Source organism: Ruditapes philippinarum, unplaced genomic scaffold, assembly GCF_026571515.1.
Source record: "Ruditapes philippinarum isolate M1 unplaced genomic scaffold, ASM2657151v2 ctg612_1_1_1_1, whole genome shotgun sequence".
Classification (NCBI taxonomy): domain Eukaryota; kingdom Metazoa; phylum Mollusca; class Bivalvia; order Venerida; family Veneridae; genus Ruditapes; species Ruditapes philippinarum.
In genome coordinates this window covers 378267-395025 of record NW_026856417.1, presented here as the reverse complement: position 1 = coordinate 395025, position 16759 = coordinate 378267, and the positions used below count along the sequence as shown (strand labels likewise).

At 32.7% G+C, this 16759-nt stretch overlaps 1 protein-coding gene across 3 annotated transcripts; it reads left to right on the top strand.

Moving 5' to 3' along the window:
• The first annotated feature begins 999 nt into the window (after positions 1-999).
• On the top strand, positions 1000-16759 carry LOC132746464 (leucine-rich repeat-containing protein 56-like). 3 transcript variants are annotated; one of them, XM_060735619.1, is made up of 14 exons: positions 1000-1249; positions 2230-2305; positions 2676-2832; positions 3139-3287; positions 3805-3984; positions 6038-6155; positions 6723-6909; positions 7262-7471; positions 8191-8339; positions 9077-9097; positions 10538-10641; positions 11924-12105; positions 15427-15859; positions 16217-16759. In XM_060735619.1, the coding sequence occupies exons 2-14, from the start codon at positions 2271-2273 to the stop codon at positions 16392-16394; spliced, it is 2103 nt and encodes a 700-aa protein (XP_060591602.1). In that variant the 5' UTR covers positions 1000-1249; positions 2230-2270; the 3' UTR covers positions 16395-16759. The 3 variants fall into 3 exon arrangements, with proteins under 3 accessions (XP_060591602.1, XP_060591601.1, XP_060591604.1); XM_060735618.1 differs by having other exon boundaries at positions 11924-12123; XM_060735621.1 differs by lacking the exon at positions 9077-9097 and having other exon boundaries at positions 11924-12123.

The following is a 16759-nucleotide window of genomic DNA, read 5'->3' as shown; positions in this document are numbered from 1 at the left end:
TTTTATTGAGTGAATAACCTTCTGAAAAGCCTATCACTGTGGCATATGTGAGCATTATTGTACTCCCTGAGGTTATCACCGTAGGTTTTATTGAGTGAATAACCCTCTGAAAAGCCTATCAACGTGGGTTGTGTGAGCGTAACTCTATTCCCTGAGGCTATCACCGTAGAATTTATTGGGTGAAAAAAATCTTGAAAGGCCTTTTACCGTTGGTAGTATCAATCTCATTAATCTTAGATTGATTAATTAATTATAATTTAAAATAACAGTATCAACAATATCAACACCTACTATATAACGTGGTTTCAGTTTGCATTTTCATCATCTAATATTATTTATTAATTAATACCCTTATTAAGACTTTCTCGGCAAGGATAATTATTTAATTCAACTTGACAACACAAAAAATGAGCATATATAACTTCACTTTAAGTTAAAGAACATGTATGTATTTAAAACAATATCTTTAAAGAAAAAAATCAAAGCAATCTTAGTGCCAAAAAATAATATATTTCTTATTATTACTGAGAATAAGAAGAAGACTGCTGTCATATCGGTGACTTTAAATAAACACATCACAGACACTGGCATTTGAATCTTGAAAGCAGTCACTATAAAATCTTTAAAAAGTAGTTGTCAATGTTTCTTTTTTTTGTGTGTTATATGTTGTACGGATATTATATTAAATATATTATTTTAAAAAAAAACCATAGAAAAATATGATGTATAATTTTCAAATGACCAATGTCAAATTTAAAAGTAGGCTTAATTAATCATATTACTGTGCCTTGTGATACCTTGTACTGAATGGGAAACTTTTTAGTCCCTTAATAATAACACTATTAAACTTTTTTTACATTAACACGTTTGTAAAATGTAAATGATCACTTATAAGGATGGATTAATATTTGCCCCTAATTTATCGTGTTTCGTATATTTTAGTCATTTCGCGATTTACGCAATACTAACTGCTGTACGCATGCGCTTACATGTAGAAATTCCAATATGGCGAAAATGCGTCCGTTGCAACGAAATTAATCATTTGATTTTCTTCTAATGCAGTTAGAAGCTATATAATTGAGAGTCATTTATATAAGATCCTTGATAAAAGATTTGTAAAAAATATCATCCAGTGCTGTATGTTCCAAAGATTCTTTTGATTTAGAGTTTCGTGAACTATCACCTGTTATGAAGGTTGTCATGGAATACTCATGATACTGAATATTTTAAAAGTGGTGCTTAGATAAAGGTAATGGTGATTATACAGAATAAGATATGATTGACATTTGTTTTCATTGATATATTTGTATAATGTTACGCCTTATTTACGAGATAATGTCAGGTAATCAAGTGTCTGTCTAGTGTGTCTTGTGACGTTGTGTAACTCATTGATGAGTTAGTGTTTATATTCTGTTTTCAATAATGTGAAACGCCTCACTGGGACTTAGGCTTGACTGACTTATAGCTTATATTTTCATCTTGATATCCCAAGAACTTGTAATGGAAAGTTTCAAAAATTGCACCTGGACGTCACATGTCCATTTTTTAAAGAAATTCATCAGTGTATGAGTTAATGTCATTTTAAATGTTTAATCTAGATTAGCTAGTGTCTGTCATGGTAAAGGCCAACAAGGCCCTATTAGGATATAGATTGTATAGTTAGTAAACTTTTTAAGGAGTAAATTACTGCAAAATTAGTCAGTGATAAGATCACTTACAAACAGAAATTGAAAAAGTTGGCAGTGTATATGTTGTTTGAAATTATCTTTGTTAAGACAATATGTTTAATATTGATCCATAAATAAAGTTTTTAGATTGAATTTTTATGACAATAAATGTAATTGTATTTGACACTGTTCTGTAATGCGACCAATGCTGTTTGAACGATATTTTTTACAAAAAACATCTGAAGTACGCAAAACATGCACATGTGACATGCATTGTAAATTCTCCCTTTCTCTACAAATTCACGAACAAGTTCATACTTTCATCGATAAAACTTTTAAGTATTCAGTAGAGGTCTGTTAGCGTGAAAATGTTAACCAATGAAAGTTATGATGAAAATATATAAAAGTAATGAAAGTAATCATTACATGTACCATGGGCTGAGTTGACCCATGCTAAGTTGATACAGGGCTGAGATGATTTGGGGGCCGAGTTGACCCAGATTCTCTGTCATATTAAGTTTAATACTTGATACTTATGTATATTGATTTTATTTGTTTTTAGTTTTCAAACAATAAATTGAGTGGAAAAAAATAAAATCTCAGATGGCTGTTGCCCAGGAGACCAGGCTTCAACACAAGTAAGTGTATGAGTAACTTTATATCAATTTTCATTTAATTTTGTTGTGTTAATGCTTCAGAGGAATAGATTTCTGTACTTCACAGCAGGTGTCAAATGCTGTTGCACCTTTTCATTATCTATCCCTCATGTACAGAATCAAACCGAATCTAAAATTTTCATGTCATTTTTGTTGTAATTAATGCCTCTGAGGGATCAAACTTTATCCAGATTTTATATCATTGAATGTATCAAATCCTAATTCTGATATTTTCAATTTCAAATTTGCTATGCTGCAAACAGAATTACAGATTTTCAAATTTTCTAGCAGACTGACTTTTAGAGAATTTTTTTAGCCTGCTCTAAAATGTTGATGTTTGTATACATTACAGTTTAAAGATGGAGCCTGGTATAGAAAGACCGCAGAGTGCCCTTGGGGCTCGAGGTGTACAGATCACAGAGTTCAAGGAAGCATGTATTAATCCGGAACCCATTGTGATCGAGGAAACAGATCTATTATTAGAACAGTTCCTCTCTCCTCGAAAACTGGTTAGTATCATAAAATTTAACATTTATAAACCTAAAACAGTTCATTTTTGCTTCAGTCTATTTGTGAGACTGGAATGCAAATTCTTGCTTGATGAACTTATAAATTTCTGAAAATGTTTTCATGAAATCTATTCATATTTACTTTAAATCACGCCTGTCTCATTGTTAAGGTTATTTTTTTATTTAAGGTCATCTCTTATGACCTTTGAAGTGTTGATGTGGCTTAAATTTAGAAAAATAAAATAAACTAAATCAATATAAGGTACCTTGTACGTAACACATGCATCATTTTTGCTATTCTTTCAGATGCTACTCACGGGTGTAGACAATTTAGATGATATTCGGCATTTAGAAATGAAAGTGAATACCACTGATACAAGTCTTGGCAACTTCGGACAACTTTTGCAGAATCTTACCCAACTCAAAGTTTCAAATAGTACTATACCTAGAATAAGGTATGTTGACTGTAAATTTATGATGGCATGAGAGTGTTAATAGGGATTTCCATTTTTGCATATGATTTTCTTACTAAAAAGTTCCTAATTTGCCATGAAAATAAATGTGTGAAAGGAGTAAAGTTAAAGTAAGTATTGGTATATCATTTTAAAGCTGCATGCCTACCAATATATCAAGAAAATCAAACCTGAGAAATTTTATTTTTTTTAAAGTACAATTTTTTTTTTTTTAAGTACTGAGATTTTAAGAAAAGTAAAAAGATTCAAGATAAAAGTAATTATTTCTATGTTGTGTGCCTTTTATGACTGATTTGCAGCATTTTCACCTTAATTTATTATTTCTACTGCCTTGCTAACACAGGGATATTTTTGCATATTTTGACCTCATTTTGTAATGACTTCAAATTGGTGGTTATTAAGCCCATATAAGACATATACAGTGCCTAGAAATGTAAAATCAAGGGTTGTGAGCCTGTGATACATAATTAACCTTAATCATTGTTTTATTTTCTTTCAGGGATTTAGGTTCGTCGTTAAGAAGTCTGCATGTTCTTTGGGCATCCAGATGTTCATTGACTGAACTTGATGGTATTTCTTCAATGTGTAATCTACGAGAACTCTATTTGTCTTATAATGAAATATGCGATATAAGTGCACTGAGCATGCTAGACCAAATTGAAATTTTAGATTTGGAAGGGTATGTTAATTTTCCTACTTAAAGACACATCATGCCTCAGAAACAAATAAATTTTTACTTTTTTAGGAAAGGCAAACATGGATTTTATAATGTGTAAAAAATAGATTAAGAGAAATGTTAGATACTTGTTGCCTGAAAAAAAGTAGTAATGGATGTGAAATTATTTGTCATTAAAGTAGCAAAATGTATACAATATAGTATTTTGACTTCCATATAAAATATGAATTTACTATAATTGAACTTTTTAGCTCGACTATTCGATAAGAATAAGTAGAGCTATTGTAGTCACCCGAGCGTCGGCGTCAGTGTTGGCGTCTGCGTCGGCGTAACCACTTATGTTTAAGTTTTTGTAATAGTTCAAATATTTTCAAAGTCCATTGACATATGGCTTTGAAACTTTGCACACTTGTTCACCATCATTACCCCAACCTGTATACAGGAGGAAGTAACTGTATCAAGCATTTTGACAGAATTATGCCCCTTTTTCGACTTAGAATTTACGTTAAAGTTTTTGTAATAGTTCAAATATTTTCAAAGTCCATTGACATATGGCTTTGAAACTTTGCACACTTGTTTACCATCATTACCCCAACCTGTAGACAGGAGGCGGTAACTTAATCAAGCATTTTGACAGAATAATGCCCCTTTTTCGACTTAGAATTTACGTTAAAGTTTTTGTAATAGTTCAAATATTTTCAAAGTCCATTGACATATGGCTTTGAAACTTTGCACACTTGTTCACCATCATTACCCCAACCTGTAGACAGGAGGAGGTAACTGTATCAAGCATTTTGACATAATAATGCCCCTTTTTCGACTTAGAATTTACGTTAAAGTTTTTGTAATAGTTCAAATATTTTCAAAGTCCATTGACATATATATGGCTTTGAAACTTTGCACACTTGTTCACCATCATTACCCCAACCTGTAAACAGGAGGAGGTAATTGTATCAAGCATTTTTTTTTACTATCAAGCTCTAAGAATAGTTGAGCATTGCTGTCCTACCGACAGCTCTTGTTATCAAAAAGCAGTCTCCAGTAATTGGCCAATAAGTAACTTTTTGGATTATAGAAGTACACAAAAAATAAAAAGCTTGAGAGAAATGAAAATAAAAGCATATCTGAGGCATAATGGGCCTTTAAGTGAAGTAAATCCATTCAAATGGTGGCATGGCCGAGTTGAGAACGTGTTGGACTAGTTATCTTAGGATTGTTGGCAGCAGGGGTTCAAACCCTTTCATTGGCAGGCCGCTATTCCCACAAACAATTTTTACATTCATAGCTTACTAGTGGATACATGTTGTTCCAGGAACAGATTCAAAAGTGTGTCTATAAGCTTATAGCTTCCTACAGGTACACTGTAGGAACTAAAAATAAATTCTATATGACCAATTAAGTGGCAACATGGCAATGATCACATTCTGCAGCGGTCCAGTCAGCTCAATAGGTTAGACTGTGAATCAGGCGACCTGAGTTAGATTCCAGGACGTGCAGTTAATTTTAGTTGTGAGATCATGAAATCCTTTCTATGGTCATTCACACAGTACCTCTGCTTTGGCATGTACAGAAGTTATCAGTCTCTTGCGAAAGTGAAAGCTTTAGTGCTAGTAAATTGCTTGACAGCCTGCCCTGAAACGATGTGGTGGCTGAACTGTGCTCTTGTGAATTCAGATTGGCTTACTGCCGTGATCTGGAGATTAAACTACCGAAACCACCGCCACCTGTTAACATTCCAGCTTAAATATTTCTGCTTTTCCCCAAAAAATTGTACTATGCACAGTCCTTTATTTGTAGGCAATGACACTTGTTGAGTTAAGAACAATTGGTAAGATTAAGAAATATTTTTTTCATAAGAATTCATATATTCATGTTATGCTGAATCTGGAAATGCTGGTTAATAGTTAACTAGACTGTCACTATAGAACCAAAAATAAGGTATCAAACTGACATCAAAACCAAAACAAAAAATGCTTTGAAGTTACAAAACATGTAACATGTATGCTTTTGTCATCATCTTCTAGTAAATGGTAATGTATTGGCGTTTCTATTGCAGGAATAATTTAGATGATATTATGCAAGTGCAGTATTTGGCGATATGCGGTAAACTTACAAATCTAACACTCGACGGCAATCCTCTATGTATAACATCATCCCCGGACGATGACTCGGCTGTAAGTTGTTTATTGTTTTCGTTTTTGCGTTGCCTCTTCAGAGTAGTACATATTACACAGGTTTCCTGCTTAAATGATTTTTGGCAGAGTTATAGCCCTTGACTAAAAAACGTGTTTTGCCCTGTGAATGTTATTTGTGTCTCCTGCTACACAGTTGCTTCAACATGATGAAATTGGCTATCATGAGGTGACACATGTGATCACTGATTGCCTTTGTTGTTGTTGTGATTGAGTTTGTTGTTGTTGTTTTTAGCTTATCAGAGCTGCACATATTGCTTAGGGTTTAGCATATTTCATCACTCTATGTCCATTGCCTATCTGTCCGTCATTCTCTTTAAGTTCTTTATACAAAGTCTCTAAAACAACCAACAAGATTTTTAACAAATTTAGTATGGTAAGGGTTAAATGAATATAAAGTAATTTTGAATTCCAATAATATGTATTGTTTTGAAATTTTTTGTAAAGAGGTACCGTACAGGGAAAAGAAGATTTGTTTTGTTATATACATTCGGAAAATAAGAATAAATACATATAGGGATTACAATTAACTCTTATTATTATTTTCAGGTTGATTATGACTACCGTCAAGCAGTTAAGAAAGCGATACCTCATTTAAAATACCTTGACGATGAGCTTTTAATAGAGGGCGTGGGCTCGTTCCAGAAGCATAACGTATTCGACGCGGACTGGGCATACCTCGAGGAACTCACGAAGGAAATGACTCTTGACGAGGATGAGGACGCTGCAATATCTGGTAACTTTAAAGTTTGCCATGTATTAACAAAACATTAAAAAAACTCCCTTTTATTAGTTCCAATGATATATAAGAAGTCACATATTTATTGAAAATTGAAGTCTGAAATTTATGCTTGTGACTGTTGGAAAAATATGAGGATTTCTATTATTTCTGGAAAGTTTTTGTGTACTTTTGAGTTTGCTTATGCATATTGTGTGATATACTTACCTTACCAAGTGCACTCAGGTCGGATACTAAATCCTGTCAATATACTCTTAATAATTAACTGAGTATGGTAATTTCATTTTTATATTTCTTGTTTATAATTATATATAATAATGTATTATTTATATGTAATCTTGTGTTGTAGATTCTAGTCGGCCACCAAGTGGTAACAGACCGAGCACTGCTGCTCTTAGACCTAACACAGGCTATAGACCGGGCTCTGCTCTGAGACCTTCATCGGGGTTCAGACCCATGACAGCTGGAGTGAGGCCGGCATCTTCTGGAGCTAGACCGGCTACAGCCATTGGAATGCGTCCAACATCAGGGTCAGGGCGACCTTCCTCTGGAGGAAAAGGTAATATAGCCTGTTATTTTTGGATAGACTCCACAAGGAAACAACAACTTCTCTTCGAGATATAAGATCTGACATTAAAATTAACATGTAGTTTAGAAATAACAAAAGAATTGATTTAATTTGCATATTAAGGTACTCAAATTGTTTAGAAAAAAATTATGAAGAAGGTCAACAAAATCATAAGTTAGAAGTAACTGATAAAAAGCCACATGTTTTACAGTATGATTTTTTTACAGGTAGAGGTAATGAGAATGCATGTCAAGTTATAAATATAATGTTGTGGGGTTTTTTTATTTGGATTTTTGTGCATACTAAACTTTTCAAAGAAACACTTTGTATTTAATATGCAAGCATGTTACAATTGTACAATGTTCTGTCTGCAAATGTCTTCAAAATTTTAAAATGTTATTGAGTTTATTGTTATGCTACCAGAATTTTTCCACTAAAGCAGGAAGTGGACATTTTGCTCTTCCATTCTTCTGTCATTAATTACACAGTTTCTCAAAGTAACTTTATTGATTAACTACATGTCAATACATGGCTTCTGTCATTGCATGAGGTTTCAGATTATTGAATCAGGTTCAGTGTCGTTGATACTAAAAATAGATTTTCCTTTTAGTAAGGCAGTGTTTTCAGCATTGTTAAAGTGATATTGTATAGAATAATGCAAATAGATTTATTCAGAAAAATGTATTTTTTTACTCTTTTTTTTCATAAAGTGGTAGAGACTACTGATGCAAGTGATCTTACAATGGGCAAGGTCATTTGTGGGAACCCATCAAAAGCTCTGTTGTCAAGGAGACGGCTAAACCCAGATGCTGCGGGGGAGCTTGACAATGGAGCCCCAGAGATAACCTTTGAACCTAAGGTAGGGTGGATGATAAATATTTTTACTTTTTATTACCAAAATTTGGATATTCAGCATTCCCGGCAGCAGTTTTACACTTGTATGTGATTCTTTGCCTTAACTGTGTTGATGGGCAGTAAAACCAACCAAACAAACATGTGAAAAAAGCCCCTATGTAATTAGAATCAGATAATCCTGATTTTGTCTCTATTACTTTCAAATACTTGACTATTACCATGTTGTTAAGGCAGCTGACTGCAAGCCAAAAGCCTTCCACTGCTTTGGGTGTGAATCCCACCGGTGACTCGTGAAGAAGTTATCTGGCTAGCTTAAGGAACATTGGTGGTTCTACCCAGATGCCCGCTCATCCTTGAAAATAATTGCTAGAAAGTACACCTGAGGCCTGACTTCACAAGGAAAGCTATAGTCAACATAAGGCCTTTTAAAATGTGATTTAAAACTAAAGTAAAGCCGATATTTGACATTGACATTTATAAATATGATTTTTGGATTTACTGACAAAGATATTAATTTATTTAGAGATACATATTATCAACATGACACTTAAAACTTAAACATTATCAATTTTTGATGCCTGGATAGGTGATATATAATATTTACTATTCATGAAAACTAGATAATTTTGTAAATGGAAGAGGACACTAAATTAGAGACTTGTTATTGAGATGAAATGAGAAAAGAAACTTGCATTGTGAAGAATTTTTACAATTTTATTCATTTCTTTATGAAACATACAGGTGTGGGAGGAATTTAAGAAGGTAACAGTTTTTAAAGCAACATGCCTCTTAAGATTTAGGATAATTATTATTTCTATGAAAAGTTAAAGAAAAGTGTATTTGTAGTAACAATATTAATATTGTAAAGTGGATATAAAAATCAATGTAATGTAAGCTGGCATAAATAGCTTAAATCCACATAAATGACCAAAACAAAAATGTTAATTTCCTTATTTTTATATTCACTATTCGAAGAATAGGGATAGCTATAGTAATCACATTGGCATCGATGTCACACTTTGATTAATTTTATGCATGCAAGGTGGTATTTCCAAAACTACTGTAGGGAATGGGTTGTAACTTCACACACTTATTTGGAAGCATAATAGGAGGTCTCTATCCAAGGCCTATAACTCTTACATTGATTTTGACAGAATTATGGCCCTTTTTTGAACTTCACTATTCTGAGTAATGCAGGCTCTTGATTTACTATCAAGCACTAAGTCAAGCCTGCTGTCCTACCTACAATTCTTGTTTATAAAAAAATTGATCACTTATCTGGTGGCTTGTTGCTTTAACATCTGTCGTGAATGACCTATTTATATTATATTGTCAGTATATTTAATGAGATTACCACAATTATTATTTGTTTGCTGAGGTTCTAATGATATCATGTAATGTCACTGTCACATCACTTTCCAGGAATGAGAGTTTTCATGTCACGTATGTCACGATAATTTATTGTATACGCGTCAAAATGTGACATCACCTTTCTTGTGCATTATTCACATTATATCATATGATTATCATTTCATATCTTTTTGCAATAAATCACTTGTTGCAATTTGTAGAGCTGTCATTGATTAATTGCAAAGCATATTTAAAGATGATACATCAATATCGGATGATAAATATCAGCGATACACCGATATATTGATAATTACTCCTCTTGTGTATAATTCACTTTTATATCTGTTTACATGATTTCAGTACAATATATGTTTATAAATGTCCTTTGCATGATTTTTTTCTGACCATTTTTGTCATCATTGCTATGAAATGCGTCCATTATGTAACAAGAGCTTTGTATTAGAGATGGCCACCTGCTTTTGAATATTTTTTGGGTGAATTTTCATAATTTGTAGACAATAAAATAATTGTAATAGAATGATTCGATAATTGATCGGAGCCATTCGATAGTTGACCAGAGCCATTCAATAATTGATCATAGCCATTCAATAGTTGACCGGAGCCATTCGATAATTGATCATAGCCATTCATTAATTTACCTGTCTATATAAAAATTGGAGATAATATCTGACAAATTTGTCAATCAAAAATTTTATTGGGAAAAGTAGTATCTGGATTATCAAAACATCACTGTATTGAAGGGTGAACATATAAAGCTATTTTGCTCTAAGATAATGACACTTACAGGTTTTGTACCCAGTCATAGATGGTGATTATTGAATCTATATTTAGTTTCAGCATAAGGCAGAGCACACATATGATGCTTTACCAGAAGAAAGTAGGGACAGATCGGAAATTGTTGATGAGTTGAAGGCATGGAAACAAGAACATGAAAAGTTTGTTCTATTTTTAGATCTTCTTTATTCATTCTGAAGTTTTATGTATGAACTTTTTATATAGTTAAATGAAATCTGTATTAAAGGCCACTTTTAAGAAACAGTTTCCTACGCATTTTTAACTTATGGTTCAAAACCAGATATAAAAAGTTTCACAATCAAATTGATGTTGACTGTTTCCTCTGAACATACATTAATATGTTGCCATGTCAACCATTGTTTTACTGACCACATTCATGCAAAAACCACTTCTGAAAAATTACTGCCATTATTATGCAAATTAACAAAATCCTTGGAACAAAGTTCACCTCTGAACATTTACTACATGAATATCACTTGCCTATAAAAACATTTTGTCTTCTAAAAGCTTACTAGGACAAAAGGTCAAAGGTGAACTTTAAAAAAAAGAAGATGATCCAACATCATTTATATTCAGTCCTGCCAATAGCTATGGCCAAGTGTGATTCAAATTTTCCATTATGATTGCTTGCATGATTCCCATTCAAGTTTTCAGATGTTAACTTTGGTCATTTTTGACCTTTGATCTGCATCCTTTATAAAGTCCGGTCCCCAATCCAAAATAATATCTTTTTTTTTTCCAAAAAAATAAAAAGAAGTTCTGATGCCTCATACTGTTTCAATATTTAAAAAAATTGAACTGTTTTGACATTATTCTTAAAGAAATGGCAGATTATGTGATCATACACAAATGTGAATAAAACTTTTCAACTTTTTAACATTCCTTGAACTTCCAGAATGCTTCATAATTTTTCCCAATTTAAGCAGGAGACCTTTTCCTTATTTCCCCTTGTAGCTGAGGTGTTGCCTTTAAGGGTTGAGGCATCAGAATTGAGAGGCGACTGAATAGGTTCAAATTATTGGAGTCTATGTATCTATTAAATCCAGCAGGTGAGGTGGTTTTAACCCCTATTGTGTTTCTTTAAGTTTGTAACATCCGAGGTTAGCCAAAATCATCTCTCCTGTTTCGGTGCCATAGAACCTAAATTGTGTTGGTACCCAGTTAAACCCAAACAAAACATTTTAACAACTAAAGCTGGAAAATTCCCTAATATTTTCATTGTCTTGTGAAATGCCACCATAGAACACAGATCCATTTCCTGATGGAACCGCTGAAAATTTCATCTTGGTATCCAAAAAGTTGATTTTAGACCAAGCCAAAAACAGAAACTGGACAAGTCCATTTAAAGAATTTAGGGAGAAAATCTTATACTTCCTTTTTGTTATTTCATGCCGATTATCTTTTGTGTTTTTCTTTCTGCAGGAGAATGGCGAAAATAAGAGTAGCTAAAGCCCCGCAGGTGCTTAAAATTGATCATGATGATGCCGTTAGCCTGTCAGGCGACTCTGAGGTTGAGTCCGATGAAGAGGAGTTGTCTCCCTTTAAAGATGAAGAGCTGATACATAAAGTCCGGGATGAGAATAACATTGAAGGAGATGAAAATTGTAAAATTCTTCCCTCAGGTTCATGCATGCTCTCTTTCTCTTTCTTTTTACTTCTTTTATAACATCTTCAAATGTCTCAGAAATATTTGTTGTACTTTTGAAGCGTATGCAGGTTGATATTTGCATTTATTGCCATGTGGTTAAGGTTCCTGACTTTAAACCATTTTACCCACACTTCTTTGGGTTCGAATCCCGTCAGGGAATTTGGATTCTTCCATGTGAAGTCGCTATCCAGCAAGCTTACAGAATGTCAGTGGATTTTTTCCAGATGTCCTCTGCTGTGTAAAAGGGTCACCTGAGGTCATCCTCCACCAATAAAGCTGGAAGGTTGCCATGTAACCTTTATAGTGACAATATGACTTAAAATTTAAACTCGACCAAAAAAACTTGAATGTTTGCATCTGTATTTTTCCTGTCAAGTATGAGCAATTCTTCATTAAATTGAGGGTTGATCGCAAAACTGTTGTATGTCCTTCTTTATTTCATACAAGTTACTGCAGTTGTGCGGTCAACCTACAATTTAGTTATTGCAGTCTGTCTGAGACTTTTGAAGATCTTTCTCTCTTGCTAGTGCATGGTTTGTGGCTTTCTGTAGAATACTTGTATTATAAGATTTTTCTTGCATTGTAATAGAGTGGGGTTTTTTTCATGAATGATAAATTTCAATGGTTATATAGATTTTTGACTGGTTATATCACCCAGTATAAACATTGTGAGCGCATATGACCTGACCTTACAACTTACAGAGTTATATTGCAAACAACAGTTTATAAAAAGTCATATAACCTGTGAAAAATCTTTATGATAATTTTTTTATACAGCACCATCATTTAGGGAAAAAAGAAATTAAATTAATAATTTTACAGCAGTCATGTACAAAGATAACAGTCACATGTTAAGATAATAGTCACATATAAAGATTACAGTCGCATATAAAGATTACAGTCACATGTTAAGATGATAGTCACATATAAAGATTACAGTTGCATATAAAGAGTACAGTCACATGTTAAGATAATAGTCACATATAAAGATTACAGTCATATATAAAGATTACAGTCACATATAAAGAGTACAGTCACATATAAAGATTACAGTCACATGTTAAGATAATAGTCACATATAAAGATTACAGTCGCATATAAAGATTACAGTCACATGTTAAGATAATAGTCACATACAAAGATTACAGTTGCATATAAAGAGTACAGTCACATGTTAAGATAATAGTCACATATAAAGATTATAGTCACATATAAAGATAACAGTAATGTATAAAGATTACAGTCACATATAAAGAGTACAGTCACATATCAAGAGTACAGTCACATATCAAGAGTACAGTTACATATAAAGATTACAGTCACATATAAAGATTACAGTCATGTATAAAGATTACAGTCGCATGTAAAGAATACAGTCACATATAAAGGTTACAGTCACATATAAAAATTACAGTCATGTATAAAGATTACATAGAGGCTATTTGTTTGTTTTGCATGTAAGATTGAAATATAATTTCACTGAGTGAACATCAGATGCAATATTTTCACGAGTGGCGTAGCCACGAGTGAAAATATAATAGCTGGTGTTCACGAATTAAATATATTTCAATCTTATATGTAAAACAAATAAATTTTCTTTTTATTTCATGCTTTTTAAGTGATTTTAAGTATTTTTTACTGATTTTGCCGCGTAACGTCGCGCATTCTCCTTTGTGACGTCATCACATCATGACGTCACATCATCAATTTTGAAATATAGTTCTGTTAAATTTCTCTAATTTTGTTACATTTTTAACATGATGTATGGTGACATCGACTTTCTTTTCCTAAAGAAGCAAAATTTACGTATGATGGCATTTATTTCTGCCTGTTATTCCATTTAGTTATGATTTTCTTTTCATCCGCATTCAGATATAGTCCGGCTACAGTGAAAATTATATTTTATAAATTTCACTAGTGGTTTATCAGAATATAATCATCTGATATATTACAATAAAACACTGGAAAGCATGAAATAAAGTCACATATAAAGATTACAGTCAAATATAAAGAATACAGTCACATATAAGGGTTACAGTCACATATAAAGATTTCAGTCATGTATAAAGATTACAGTCATATATAAAAATAATATAAAGTAATGATATCCAATGAAAATCAAATTTATAAAATGTGCAGTCCTATAGGGCTTTACCATAGTGCTAGCTGAGTACTGAATGTCATTTTTTTTTTTTTTTTTTTTTTGGGGGGGGGGGGGATGGTGTGGCAGGATAAAGGAATTTGACATTAGAATTTGCCCTCAGGTGTGTTTGGTATTTTTGCATTTTCATACTATAACTGAAGAAGATTTTGATGTCCAGTTATTCCATTTTATACTATTTGGAAATATATTTAGGGGATATCTTGATTGTATTGAAGGTCATAAGGTCAGAGATCAAGGTCACAATCACCATGACCTGAAAACTGAACATTGCATTCAGTACAATAGCTGGTTGAATCTTAATAATAAATAATTCTATGTTTGACTGTTTCATTTTGCCTTTCTTAAATTTCTTCTATCAACTTATTCTTACACATATGTCAAAGTTGGCATATGTGTTATGTAAATAGACTTTGCACTGTGTCTTTCATATGCACACTATGTCTAATTTAAATTCTACATATGCAGTGGTAATGGTAAATTTAAATCAGATAAAATGTCTTCTTGTACTTGGTGATAGTTTTGCAAATTTTGGAGCAGGCTTTATGTGGTTTGGTCTATGTGTGAGTTTTCTTTTCTTCTTCTTAAAAAAAAATAACAACAACTTTTTAATAGTGTGATTAATTTTCAATAATTAAAGATTTAAGACAAGTATTTGCCTTCTATTTGTTTTAAGTTATAATGTATAACTTATAAATAGCAATAGGGACACAGAAAGAAAAAAAAAGTTAAGATTTCAATCGAAAGATCCTTATTATTTATTTCCAGTGGTATTACAAAAAAGATGACCATCAGTGCAGCTCTTGTAATTTTACTATGATCCTTTGTGTCTATTGGTTACATTATAAACTTATTGTCAGTTATCTTTATTAGGATATATTGTCAATAAATCGTAATTTATTTGAATTTCTATGAATTTAGTAGTCTTATAAATTCGTCATTTGAAATAGGTTGGTCCATACCTGAAACAAGTAGGTTTTTTAAATAAAATTTTTAAACTTATTCAGACGTCATGTGTTCCAGGCATATTAGTTACTGTAGTTATACGACGTTGAATGTTCATTTTATAGATTTTGATTCACATAATAAACATCATATTTTCTCTGTATTTTACAGTTTCAACATTTGTACCAGTTTCTTCATCACAAGAAAACTTTCCTACAAAAAATACGTCAATATCTAAAACAAACAATCATGACATTGACCATAAAGTTACATCAACTCATGTGAACAGACGAAAAAGTTTATCCGAAGATGACGACAGTGATACTCTTTATCGCGCTAGTTCCGCAGAAAATAAATTCAGAATATCTGAAATAAAAGACAGACAAAAAGCATCTATCCCACCTCCAAGTCAGAGGGATATTGTAAGGAAACATATAGACACTCAAAGCCAGGTATGCGCCCAAAGTCCATTAGGTAGTTTTCTTGGGACGAACCCTGTTGCCAATTCGAGAAGTGAATTGAGGAGTACGAGCGGTCTGCGTGTGAATTCTACAGGCCTTCCTAGACCACCATCTTCATCAGGAGTTCCCATCATAGGAAAAAGGTTTGGCAATTTTGTTTTAAATTTAGTTGAAATGATAATGCAGACTTAAATATGTGGAAGTAAAATCGTCGTTATTTTCATGATTATCAACTTCTTTTCCCTTTTCATACAATAAAGGGGGTGTGTGTGTGGCGGGGGGGGGGGATGGGATTGGTGGGTTCCTTGTTGTTACATCTAAGGAGTGGGATGATAAAGACTGATACTTTATATTGGTGTTTTTAATTTCCTATCAGATCCCAACAAATTTAAGCAATTTTTCTTTTTCCACGCATAAAATAACCAAAAGTGTCTATTTTTAGTGGCATGTGAAAGCAAATTATGTTTTTTCTTACTCTGTATTGTTACTTTTCTTTGCAGAGATAGTTTGACAAAAGACCCTGCTAGTCCTTTGATTAGAAGTGGACTAATGCCACCCTCCTCACAGCGTCCCTCCACGGCACGAGCTGCACTCGCCATATCATCACAACCGAAAATGCGACGGTCTTTACCGACGGTTCCCAGCTTACCATCAAAACCTATGGCACCTCCGAAGTGAGGCTAGAATTCGTGATACATTTTTTATCATTTTTAAAGGGATAATATCATAATGTTGTGGTGCAAGACAAAGGAAATACAGGGTTCTGAAGCCTGAACTCACAAAATTGACACCTCCTAGACACATTTTCACAGTGTGCTTGATACATTAAGAAGAGCCGCAGAAAAGAAAATTACTGTAACCATGTGAAAAATCAGAAACATTGTTCTAGGTATATTTCCTTGCATATATTGGGAGATTTTCGTACTTTTTTTTTTTTGCATAAAATAAAAAAGTTCACACAGAAGAAAGACTGATTAACAGCTGAGAAATCAGTTTATAAGAATTCAAATTAGAATTTTGACAAAATAAAGTTACTTTTTACA

Bases quoted from the DNA above. Each gene is read 5' to 3' on its own strand.
- LOC132746464 (XM_060735618.1), top strand. From the start codon at position 2,271: ATGGCTGTTGCCCAGGAGACCAGGCTTCAACACAA. The intron at 6,156-6,722 runs GTAAGTTGTTTA...TATTATTTTCAG, and splicing joins CCCCGGACGATGACTCGGCT to GTTGATTATGACTACCGTCA. The intron at 12,124-15,426 runs GTTCATGCATGC...TGTATTTTACAG, and splicing joins TTGTAAAATTCTTCCCTCAG to TTTCAACATTTGTACCAGTT.